Source organism: Chrysoperla carnea, chromosome 1, assembly GCF_905475395.1.
Source record: "Chrysoperla carnea chromosome 1, inChrCarn1.1, whole genome shotgun sequence".
NCBI lineage: Eukaryota > Metazoa > Arthropoda > Insecta > Neuroptera > Chrysopidae > Chrysoperla > Chrysoperla carnea.
In genome coordinates this window covers 45,377,081-45,390,658 of record NC_058337.1, presented here as the reverse complement: position 1 = coordinate 45,390,658, position 13,578 = coordinate 45,377,081, and the positions used below count along the sequence as shown (strand labels likewise).

Here is a 13,578-nt window from a genome sequence, read left to right as displayed (position 1 = left end):
AATTATTTATAAATTTTCTGAGTAAAAATTCGTTTTTCAAGTATTTGGTTTTGAAAATGTTATTTAATTTCTAAAAAATTTGTGGGCGGGATTGGATGAAGTTTCTTCGTAGGTTTGTAGGTTGCATTTAACCTCCGAGTGTTTCGCTTTACTATAAAAAATTTTTTTATGAAATCATTTTCTGTTAAGCGATTTAAATCAAATGTAAGAACACCACATAAGTTTGTTGCTGGTAATTTTAATTAAATTTCATATAATTTACTATAATTATATTAGTTTTTATTGATAAAATAAAAACACGTAATATTCTCCATTGATGCGTAAACAGTACGAAACATTTAAAGTTTTACTTGTAATAAGTTGTAATATCGATGGCAGGTAATAGGTACGCATTGTTGTTGCACTTAATTGATTTTAATGATTGATTTCCGTCATAGTACAGGACCTATATCAAAATTACGTTCCTTTCGGCTGAGTCTAAAATTTTTCGTAACTATAGATTTAAAATTATTTATATTACAAAATAGATTTCGCAACTAGTTGAGAAATATTTTTCATAAAAAATTCACTCCTTTTTAGGAGATAAAAATAATAACCCCATAATGGCCTTACACGCACAATACAATAATATACAGAAAATAATCCGAAGTAGAAAGGTCTCTAGAAGTTTTTTTGACAGTCCCTAGACGTTTCATGAAGTACTACGAATTCTCCATAAATGTTCCTCCTTCTATCACATCCTTTTGTATATTATCTATTATGTAGAATAGATACAACGCTAGAGGCAGTTAATTTATCAATTTGATACTATAAAAATAATTCTTATTTATTAAAATATATAGGCAATATTACAATTGTTGGAAATCTGTTGATTTTTTTCATTCGGGATAACAATTAAATATAATATAAACATTACAAATTCTTACGAACCTTATTTAAATAATGATGTAGTAACTCATCATAAAAGAAAACATGATATTAATGAAATAAAGAACATTAAACAAATTTTCTATTCGCACCGTGCGTGAGTTATTTTGGAGGCGTTTCCATGGTAACGATACACTACTTTAATTATAGAATTGTATGGATATATATATAATTGTATGGATTGCATTTATGACTTACATTCAAAATTAAATATTATTGTCTCACAAATTTAAATAAATAATTATGATAATTTACATTTGAAAAATAATATTTGTGCAATTTGATTTCTTATTTTCACAATTTTTAATGCATTAAGTTTAATTAATTAGTGTTTTTCAATAATTTTAATTTGATATTTTCTATAATAATTAACATGTAAAGAATTGCTAATTAGTCATAACAGCCTCCTTTAACGCCAAAATTTTTCACTGGTAGCGCTGGCATCGATTTTATTGTCCCTACCATGACTACGCACACAACGAATATTCGTTATGTAATTAACTATGCGAGATGGCACTTACATCGGATCTGCACTAAGCGAATAGAAATGAAAGGTAAAGCTTATGAAAGACCTTGATGACACATCTACTTATGCCATTGTTGGTGCGATACTGAGAAATATTACATTGGTGCTTTTTTAAGAGGCTCCTCTAATAGAGAAGTTGCATGTTTTTTTATTCTATTTTGTTTCGAAAGATTATTAAAAATTATTAAAATTTTTTCATGTAATTTTATAATTGAAAATGTTTTTTCTAAACTACAAATTCAAACGTCAGTGACGTCAACACCCCGAAAAATGATATAATGAAATAACATGAATAATGATATATGGTTTGTCTCTCGGCTGGCTCTTACTATATTATAACGCAAATTTCCATAGAAACCGATTGGCTCACAGCCTCAACGGAGGTTAAAACGTCACTACCGTTTTATTTATTCAAAAATATAACTGTTTTTTATTAATAATTAATAAAAATGGAATTATTAATTTTTAAGAAAATGTTAAATAAACTTTAGATGAATTGTTCTTTCAATTATGTATGAATTTGTGGGGAAAAAATTAATTCAATTTTGGGATACCTTGTATTGAACCAATGCATATCATGTTTTATGTTTTCTTCCTGAATGGACCGTAATTATCATTTATTTCAGATAAGGACCTGGACTATATAAAATACGTTTTTGTTTATTGCATACATTGTTTAAAAAACTTGCGTGTTTCTATTATTATATTTTAACAATTATTTATTTTAAAAATTTACAAAAGAAAGGGACCATTCTCTATTGTGTATTTATTTTATATTGTTTTCATTTTTGTCAATTAGAACAACTGGTGTTGTATTGTTGTATTTTGTAATTGACTTGAAAATTATTATTTTTGCTATATTCTTTCCAGACCATAGTGACTACTAATTTGTAAAATTTTTGTATATCTAATTTTATGTATATTATTTTATTTTGGAGCAAAAATAAGCAGAAAATAATTAATACCACTGCTTTTCTAAGAAAAAAGTTTTTGTTCCGAAAAATAGTATTAACATTTACTTTTCAAACAGTTTTTTCTCAGCCTGAACAAGCGATTTTCAAACCATATATATTATTTTTTTTAATAGCTTGATCCTATACATTATAAAATTTGATGAGGATATTGACTTTTTCATAGCTTTTTCTGCAAAAATAAAAAGTTTTTACGTAAAACAAGTGAAGACAAATTGACTGAGTTAATTGTTGAAATACCATGTATATACAGTGATGATTACGCAATCGTTTGCTTTTTACGTCATGTAAGTGACGAAAGATAGTCACTCTTACACACAAAGTAATAAGAGTATCTTCTCACTTCCTCAGTGGAAATATTAATAAACCAATACCTGCATACATAAAATAAATGTATACTTGATGCAATACTCATAGGTAAACAGTGATCCTAACGAAAAAATGTTTCAAACAAAAGTTGTTTATTTTTGCCCATTTACGAACTTAGCCTTACTTTTTCGTGTTGAGCACGCTATAAAAGTTCCAGCTTGATATCTCTTTTCGTCGGACGGACAGATGAAAGGACAACCATTTTAATAAAAATATTTTCTTGTTTTCATACTTTTACGAGCGTGATTTTGTAGCCGTCGGGGTTTTAGTTTTTGGACTTTATTTTTTAATTGACGTGGAATACTTTGAAACTTATATTATTAAGTTGAATATAATAATAAAATTGTTATGTTTTTCAAAGGACAATTCTATGTCTACTAAAACCTTCTTATAATCCACGGTAAAAAGAAAATAATGAAATTGGTATTAATACATTTTCTATTTATTTATTGCATTGTCCAATGATAATATGGCGTAAAGCGAAACGAAATGTTTGTATGTAATGCCAACACTATTTATGTAATATTAGTACATAGTTATATACATGTTGGCGACGTACAAGCATACCCTTTTTAGACTATATCCAATTGTCCATTTTAGAATGTTGAACGGGTTAAATGAGAGAATTTCTATTTTACGGTTGCTTATTATTATTAATTTATTTATAACGTCTCCATAGGCTATTATATTAACCATGGATTTATAAATTTATTGATAAAAATATAGTTTAAATAAAGTTATATAATAATTCAATTGTTCGACTCTATTTTTATGAGATACACGTGCTTAGAATTTAGACCAAAATTGATTAATTTGCTCTCACATAAATTTTTTTATTCTATACAACCATAGCGTGAGCATAAATCGAATACCTTGAAATTTAATTTTGATAATTGGAACTTGTGTAAATTGATTTTTGCCATTATTGCCCTGTCGATAATTGCATTCAAGCTTGCCTGAGTTGAATTCCGTCAGGTATCAAATTATGGATCGATTTGTTTTCTGCCTTTATACGGGATGTCTTTTTTAAGTTGACATATGCTTGAAACTCCAAAAATAAGTTTTATCGATAAAAATTCTTCAACCAAAAATATTGGGTGAGTAGGTTTTCAAGCACAATGAAAAGTTCACTCTACTCTATAATTGATATCGATAGATGAACACTTTAAATTAGAAAGTCGTTATTGATTAAACAACATACCATTGTTCGATACATTTTCCCGCAAACCGTACAGTTTAGGCAAAAATGGACTGACAAGCTTTACCCAAAATTGTTTTTTCGTATTAAAATTATTATTTCGTATTGTTGTTTCTGCGAAATAAAGGCACTCTTCGAATAATATTTTCCAATAAATCCAATAAAAATGGTTCGTTTTTCTATAAAGACTTTTTTGTACAAATTGAATGAACAAACGCACAAAAAGCTAGATTTTTGCTATCAATTACTGTCTTAACTATTGGGATTGCAAAACAATGTTTGTTTTAATTGAACTAGAAAACTTCGAATCGATCGAATTCGATGCCGGTATACGATGTGTCTTTGAAACTAACATTTTTCGTTTGAAGCATTTTCCTCGAAATTTATTTATCGAGTTCAAGCATATGTCAAGTTAAAAAAAGGACGCCCTGTATATCAACCCTCAATTAACATTTATGTAAATATAAGGAAATTTTTTAATGGAAATTCTGTGTGTAGTTATCTACGCTAGCCTGTTTAAGTTTATAAAATAACAATGTAAGGACTAAAAGGCTACGATATTTTGTCGGATCGACTTTTTATCCGACAGTCATTTACCAGTTGTTAATAAAAAATTGATATTTTTGACATATTTACATTCAGGATGATAAAACTAACGTTGAAATTTTTTGAAATATTTTTTAAAAATTCACTGCAAGTGAAGTCTTTAAAAAGAGTTTTAATTTCTCTTTATTCACTTTAAAAATAATTTTTTTTGTTTTTATTATAAAATCAATTAAAATTTTGTTTTAATCTTAACACAGAATTTGGAAATTAAAATTAAGCCTGAACGATTTTTTGTCGTGTACAACAAATTTATCATACGATTTTTTATGTTCAATATGCAAGCTTCTATTTACTTCAATGCATTACTTTGGTAATGATAACAGCGATAACAATTTCGTTAAGATAAAAATCGTTGTGTGTGTAAAGGTATTATATTTCTGAGTAAAATAAAGCGCATAGTAAGAATAAGAAGAATTTAAAATTCTCGTTTTTAGTTTAAAATCGAAGCAATTTTTCGTTTCGTATCTTTTTCAAAAACTTAATGATTTCTCTGACTAAGACAAATAAATTATATTCATTTGTTGATGATTTTTGATATCCGGGGTGGAAATTATAGACACACAACAACAAAACGATATTTAACGATCCAAAAAATCATCTAGTTCCGCTCATTTCTTTAAATTGCAAGTTTTATGTTACAACATTTTACCGTGTGTTATACATCCTATAAGTATAGATAGTATATGTATGTGTGTGGTAGTCACAACTCCCTTTTAGTTTTACCTACCTTTAACCCTCTGACAATATACGGATAATTAATAATTTTTAAATTAGGGGGTGTTTTTAACAACATTTCAGAACAATATAAAGGTTAAACATAAATGTATTTATTTCTAATTTTATTACAAATTTCCTGTTATTTTGTTTTTAGTGTTTATTTTTTTTTTTTTAAACAAAAGTATAAAATTAAATTGTCATTCATGTGCTTAATATTAAAAAAAAAATCGTTCAAGTCAATGAAACCCTTATGGTTCACTTTATCAATTATTAAAAGTAAAGTAAAATATTAAAATCGTAATTATCTAACTGTGTTACTATTCAATTTACCTATTCGTTCGTAGTCATGGTAGTGATAATAAAATCGATGCCAGCGCTTCCAGTGAAAAATTTTGGCGATAAAGGAGGCTGTTATGACTAATTAGCAGTTCTTTACATGTTAATCTTATAGAAAATGTCTAATTAAAATTATTGAAAAATACTAATTAATTAAACTTAATGCATTAAAAATTATGAAAATAAGAAATCAAATTGTACAAATATTATTTTTCAAATCTAAATTAACAAAATTATTTATTTAAATTTATGAGACAATAATATTAAATTTTCAATGTAAGTCATAAATTCAAATCCATACAATTATATATGCATCTATACAATTCTATAATTAAAGTAGTGTATCGTTACCATGGAAACGCCTCCAATAAAACTCACGCACGGTGCGAATAGAAAAATGATAAGATGATAAATAGTAAAATTTATTTTCTATAACATTAATGATAAAAATTTTACCAAAATTAATCAAAAATTGCCATTGTTTATTTTTCACTTTTCAATCGTCTTGCTACACAGCGATTTTTCTGGTATTTTCAGCAGATCCGAATAGGCGTATTAATCCGAATTGATCTTTTCAATTAATAAAAAAATTAAGTTTAATAAAGTTAAAACATAACCTTAAACCTATTATATTTGTTTACTTTTTGACATTTATTCGTTGTGTGCGTAGTCATGGTAGGGACAATAAAATCGATGCCAGCGCTTTAAGTGAAAAATTTTGGAGTTAAAGGGGGCTGTTATGACTAATTTGCAATTGTTTACATGTTAATGTAATAGAAATGTCAAATTAAAATTATTGAAAAACACGAATTAATTAAACTTAATGCATTAAAAATTGTGAAAATAAGAAATCAAATTGAACAAATATTATTTTTCAAATGTAAATTATCATAATTATTTATTTAAATTTGTGAGACAAGAATATTAAATTTTAAATATAAGTCTTAAATGCAATCCATACAATTATATATGCATCCATACAATTCTATAATTAAAGTAGTGTATCGTTACCATGGAAACAAAACTCACGCGCGGAGCGAATAGTATAAAGCAAGTTAAGCTGAGAGTTATACATCTACTCGTAGCTCTACGCCTTATAGAATGTTTGCCTTCCAAATTTGTATATCCTTTGCATTTTTCCAGAATTATTTTTATACCATGCATATATGTAATATGCAAGGTACTAAGTGTAGTCTCAAGTTTGTAACGCTTAAAAATATTGATGCTACCAACAAAATTTTGGTATAGGTGTTCATAAAATCACCTAATTAGTCTATTTTCGGTTGTCTGTCCGTCTGTCTGCCAACACGATAACTCGAAAACGAAAAAAGATACCAAGCTGAAATTTTTACAACGTTCTCAGGACGTAAAAAGTGAGGTCGAGTTCGTATTTGAGCATCATAGGTCAATTGGGTCTTGGGTCCGTAGGACCCATCTTTTAAACCGTTACAGATAGAACAAAAGTTTAAATGTAAAACATATTCCTTATAAAAAAATAACCAGCTTTTGTTTGAAACATTTTTTCGTAAACATTACTGTTTACACGTGAGTTCGCAAATTAGGCGTAAATTCTTTAGCATGGATTAATATGGGATTATCAGTTATGTATGTGTGGTAGAGTTCGTTCAAAACAAAGTGGCACTGAACAAGAGAGAGTGTAGATACGAGTGCACATACATATACATCATACACTCTCTCTTGCTCGGTGCCACTTCGGTTTGAACGAACTCTATGTATAGGTATTTGTGTAATCAACACTGTCTATGCATGGTATTTCAACAATTAACTCAGTCAATTGTTTGCTTTCACTTGTTGAGAATCATTTAGTCTGTCAAACCGTCGAACGTCTCCGATAACCTGAGATTTTTATTCACCTTTTGTAATAAATTCGTAACATGAATTATTTTGTGATAGTCGTCATAATTGTTATTATTTATTATCATAAACAATTGTCTGTTTGAGTTGCTCTTCAAATAATCTGCCCGTTCAAAAGGTTTTTTTTTTTAAATATTTAAATCACTTATAATAAATAATGCATATTCAAAGTAGGTAAATTTTCATTTTTTTATTGTCTATTTGATTTGATTGAAACGAGACTAGCAAGCAGCTGGAGGCGAACAACTCACATTACTATTGTTGTAGCAAAGACGTGCTAATTATCTATCAATACACATTATACACATACAATCGACCTTTATCATCTTATTCATTATATTTTCAATATAAAGTTGGGGATGGATATAAAAAAGTATGCATTTTTTATTTCTCTTTTTGCAGGAGCTTGGATAATATTCATAATGTCTGTGAAATTATTAAAATATATTATATCGAGCTCGAAATATTTTTAAAATAAATTTAACATTTTAAGGACTTCTTTTTGCATTATTGCTATTTGTGAAAGGCTTTGTTTCCTAAAGTGATAATTTTATCAAGTATAAGTTTATACTAGACTTTCATCATAGGCGTTATATATTATCAGATATCCGGAGGATTTATACCAAATTTCTGGACAAAATATAATTAAGGGATTTTTATGCTCAAAATTGATTCAAAAGACTATTTCGATGCAAAAGTACCTTTTAATTGCGGTAATAAAATTTTTTTTTTTTTTTCTGAGCCACTTTTTTTCTTATCTATGATTGCTTTTGTTTCCACGTAAGGTGATTTTGGATTTATAAGTTACAAATTTTCACTGGGTAACTGCTTGCTCTTTTTTTGAATTTTGATTTAAGCTCTTAATATCTAATCCTTATCTTAGTCTTAAAAGAAAAGGTGTAAGTTCGCGCAAGATTTTTTTTCATTAACATGTTAAATTCTTAAACTTTGCCTCTTTGAATCATAAATATTTTATTATATTGATAAAAACATTCAATACTAATAAATAAAACACAAAACTTCGTCTTCAATATAAAAAACATCTTTAAATAATAACACTAAAACAGTAAACTTAAATTGAATGACACGGTAAATCGAGAGCAAAAACAATAATAACATGCATCCGTAAGAATAGGTAGATTGCGGCTTACAAAACAGGGGGGGAGGGCGAGGTTAAGGCAACTCAAGTGGCCTGTTTGTGATGGAACGATTATCTAACTACATCAAAAAACAACCTTCAATGCAAAACAAAAGAATTTTCTGACTTTTGTCCGGAAATTGGTATAAATACTCCACTGGGAGACGTCTATGGCTGTCATATTACTTTATTTACACTAGTAGGAACCTGTGTAGATCACACGTTATTCGCATTTCGATAATCAAATTTTAAATATTTGGAAAATATATATTTAGGAATCACTAAAGACCTTTCTAAAGTTACTCTACACTCCTATAGAATAGAACTTTCGAAAGTTATATGAAGACACCCATTACATTTATACATAATTCCTTATAAACCGATTTTGTAACGGTTTTCACTAGCCTGTAGATAATTTCTCTTGAAAGGTTTATATGTTTAGTACATCCTAATTAAAGGCGTGTGTTAACTCCACTGGGACGGTAGTTTGTCATAAATCCAAAAATTCCAAATTAAAACGAAGTGCTTTTGGAATAAATGACTCAAGTAAAAGTTGTTCTTCTCGGGTGGGGTGGGGGTATCATTCTAAACGAATTACTTCCTAATTTACAATTTTTTCTCTCGGGTATTAGCTTTGAATGAGCTAATTTTGAAATTCCAAGTAAAATTCAAGGTATATGTAATGGTTTTTTTTTGCAAAACGGTTCATTTTTGAAATATTGTAGCTGAGTCGTTTGAAATGGTATATAAAAACTACTACAGATATGAAGTAAATCCAAAAACAGTGTCCCAATAGATAAATGGTAATGATTAAAATATTCCTCAAATTAATTAAATATTTCAAAATTTTTTTTATTTGATTGTACTTCCTATGTATGCTTAAAATAATTATATGACACCTATCAGAGAAATATTATGATAGAATGGTATCAGAATGTTAGGGAAAACCAAAAGATTTTTATGTATGTATAAACGAGGCTTTATATAGAATATTTTTTATGTGATATTTTGATATATGTATGTGAATTTTTTAAGTGGGGATTTATAATAATCAAATGATTGAAGGGTTTAAAGTCTCGCTTAGCTAATTATCAGTTTAGACGTTAGAGTGTACCCTTTTATTACACATGCATCATACTATATTTAAACGCACGTAATTTTTGGGTACAATTTACATTATTGAAGAGCAACAATTATAATTTTTATATCATGAATGCAAAAGGTTTTAAAAAATATCATAATATTTGTTATTTGATCCAATGGTGAGAATTTTTAAAAAGGATTAATAATTGTATTATTTAAAAATTTTCGAGTTTGTTTACTAGTTCATACAGTAATATGCAAATTTATTTGAACTTTTTGGTAGGAAACTATTCAAGTTTAGCCACGGTTCTATAAATCTTTGGTTGGTTTCAAATATTGTTTGTATCTAACTTTGTTAGACTTTGTTACTTATGTCAGATTTGAACATTAACAGTTTAAATCTAAAAATTAAGCACTGAAGTGCTATTATAGATTTGAATATAGATGTTATTCTCAAGTCATTCGTGATTTTAAAAATCTTTGGTACAAATCCTTCATTTGACAGAATGAAGGATAAGCTACATGATCAACATTACGGTCCGCTGGACAAATCTAAATTTGCTATACATTGCCAAGAGGGCAAGTTAAATAATGGTGTACTTAAAGTGATTCATTCACCAACATTCACCAATACATCCTAAGATCGAAAAAAGTATTTAAGGGAATATTATGCTCTTAAATTTTTATTCAGAACGTAAAAAGTCTTTTAAAATGTAAACTCATGCTTCTGAGGCAAAATTTGTGTAGACTAGTGTTATTATTGAAAGCACTTTTAAAAAGGCATTTTTAGTTGAAATATCTCATAATCAAGGCATTTAAGGCTTAAAAATAATGATGCTAGGAAAAAAAATTTGTCATAGGTGTTCATAAAATCACCTAATTAGTCCATTTCCGGTTGTCCGTCCGTCCGTCCGTCTGTGGACACGATAACTCAAAAACAAAAAATATATCGAGCTGAAATTTTTACAGCGTACTCAAGACGTAAAAAGTGAGGTCAAGTTCGTAAATGAGCATCATAGGTCAATTGGGTCTTGGGTCCGTAGGACCCATCTTGTAAACCGTTAGAGATAGAACAAAAGTTTAAATATGAAAAATGTTCCTTATAAAAAAATAAACAACTTTTGTTTGAAACATTTTTTCGTAAACATCACTGTTTACCCGTGAGGGCGCCAATTAGGCGGAAATTTTATAATATGTACACTATACTTGATTATCAGTTATGTATGTGTCACATGTTTGTATGTGTTATGTGATAAAGAAATCAACACTGACTATGCATGGTATTTCAACAATTAACTCAGTCCATTGTTTGTTTTCACTTAAAATGAGTTCCTCTGCTGATCTCAGAGATAAAAAAATTTAATTTTTCCACTTACGAAAAAGGTGATAACCGTGCCTCCACGGACTTTTTCAATTGATTTAATTGAAAAGTACACATCGATGCTTTTAAAATTCCGAAGCGTGAAAATTATGAGGCCAATCAATATTTTAGAATAAATACTTTACTTAACATCAATGAGATTCTCGACTTTGTTAATAATTTGATAAAAAACAAGTGGAAACAAACAATTGACTGAGTTAATTGTTGAAATACCATGTATAGACAGTCTTGATGACCCAATCGTTTGTTTATTTACGTCATGTAAATAAAGAAAGATATCAACTCTTAGCTAGCCACACACATGTAACTGATATTCCCATATAATATATACTTAAAAATGTTCACCTAATTTGCGCTCGCGCGAGTAAACAGTGATGTTTACGAAAATAATGTTTTGAACAAAAGTTGTTAATTTTTTTATAAGGAACATTTTTTACATTTAAACTTTTGTTCTATCTCTAACGGTTTACAAAATGAGTTCTTTGGATCCAAGACTCAATTCACCTACCTACGTTGCTCATTTTTACGTGCTAATCACGCTATACAAATGTCAACTTTATATCTCTTTTAAACTTTGAGTTATTGTGTTTACAGACAGACGGACAGACAATCGAAAACAGAATAATTACGTGATTTTATGAACACCTATACCAAAATTTTGTTGGTAGCATCAATATTTTCAAGCGTTACAAACTTGGAACTAAACTTAATATACCTTGATATATTTCATATACATGGTATAAAAAGTTTTCTTAATTAATCTTAAGGTAGCATTAAAAATTTTAGCTTTTTATTAAAATATGTATTCATGGATTTAAAGATGATCTTAAGAAAACGTAGTTTTGGAGGAACGTCTTTAACTATTATATACAGCTAGTTTAAGACTTTATTTTTATATTTTATACTATTGTAACGCTAATCTGTTATTAATTATATAATTAAAAGGCATTAATATTAATTAATTATTTTGTTATTAAATTTAAACAATATTAATTCTGATTTTCTTCTTTTCAGATATATGCAAATTGGTTGCAACGCATTACGCCTGATATTACAAAATTTTTCATCTGTAATTAAGAGTAATGTACAAACGCCCTGTGGTAGTTTAGGTGTTGATATACCACGTGAAGAACGTTATAAAAAATGTAAATCTTGCCATGATAATTTATTATCAATACGTGCATTTTTGTTAAAACGACAAACAATGCAAGGTGCTTTAGGTACCACTTTTAGAGACTTGCATAAACTAATGCAAATATTAGATTAACAGTTCGTTTATAAACAAAAACAACCAACTAAAACAATTCAAATAAAAAAATATTGTTTAAAAATATCGTCGTTCCAATTCAAGCCATAAAGTGGGATGTAAAAAAAACTAATAAATAATAATCAATGTAAATAATTCAATTTTTTAATTCTAAATTTTAGTGATTAATATAAATAATCATGCTTTTTGTGTTTTTAATGCCTCCAAAATAATTTTTTTTGTACTTAAAAAAAATGAATTTCATTTTAAAAATGCTCAATTTATTGTACTCGTAATGAAATCTAACTTTTATGGCTGAAAAATCTAAAAAAACATTTTTTTAAATGATTTTTTTTAAACTAAAGACTTAATAATAAAATAACTATTATGTGTGATTTTTTTAAATTAATTTATTTTTATTTTTTTTTATATAATGTGATTTGATATTATTTGATTGCGCATGTGTTGAGTTTTTTATGCCTGAATAATTTTTTTCCAAATTTAGTACAAAAATTTTAAATCACATATTTGGTTTTTTTTTCGTACCGTAGTAAAAATTTTTTAAAAAGGGCTGTACATTTTTGTATTGTGATTTAACATAAGACTTCTGTTTTGTTTTTTAGTTGTTAATTTTCAAATCATATGTATGGCCCTTGCTTGTTGTATGTTTAATTTAATATCAATTTTTTGTAATTTCCGAAGTATGAATGCATTATTAATCTGACTTATTTAAGCATAATAAAAAAATATTGATTAACAATTTTTAAAAGAACTGATAATTTTTAAATTTATTTTTGTTTGATTTAGTTAAAAAAACAAGTAATCGTCTTTTTCAGTTTTCGAATTTTTGTCATTTTCCTTTTTTTTTACAAATCCGTTTGAAAATACAATAATTCCGTCCATAATAGATTAAAAAATTACATAAATAAATAAAAATGTGTTTAGTGTTTAAGATTGGATTAGCCAAATATAATTATGTATAAATTTTCATACCATATTTTAATACACTTGTACTATCATAGTTGATCGAATAACAAACGTTTACGTTTCATAACTTATATATCAGAAAGAAAAGAATAATTAATTTTTGAATAATGAATTGCTAAGTTTGATTCTTAGTGTATGCGAACTTTACGTCTCAGTTCTATTAGTATTCGTAACTATTTCTAACGAGCAACCTCAAATAGCGGCGGTATGGAGAACTG

The 13,578-nt window shown here is 27.5% G+C and overlaps 1 protein-coding gene across 1 annotated transcript in view; it reads left to right on the top strand.

The window, feature by feature from the left end:
- LOC123304934 (katanin p80 WD40 repeat-containing subunit B1) overlaps window positions 1–12,592 on the top strand; it is a 36,748-nt gene extending 24,156 nt beyond the window's left edge. The window contains exon 9 of the mRNA XM_044886488.1: window positions 12,142–12,592. Coding sequence (XP_044742423.1) covers window positions 12,142–12,394 — 253 coding nt within the window. The 3' untranslated portion in view covers window positions 12,395–12,592. The remainder of the gene's footprint in view (window positions 1–12,141) is intronic.
- Window positions 12,593–13,578: the final 986 nt, after the last annotated feature.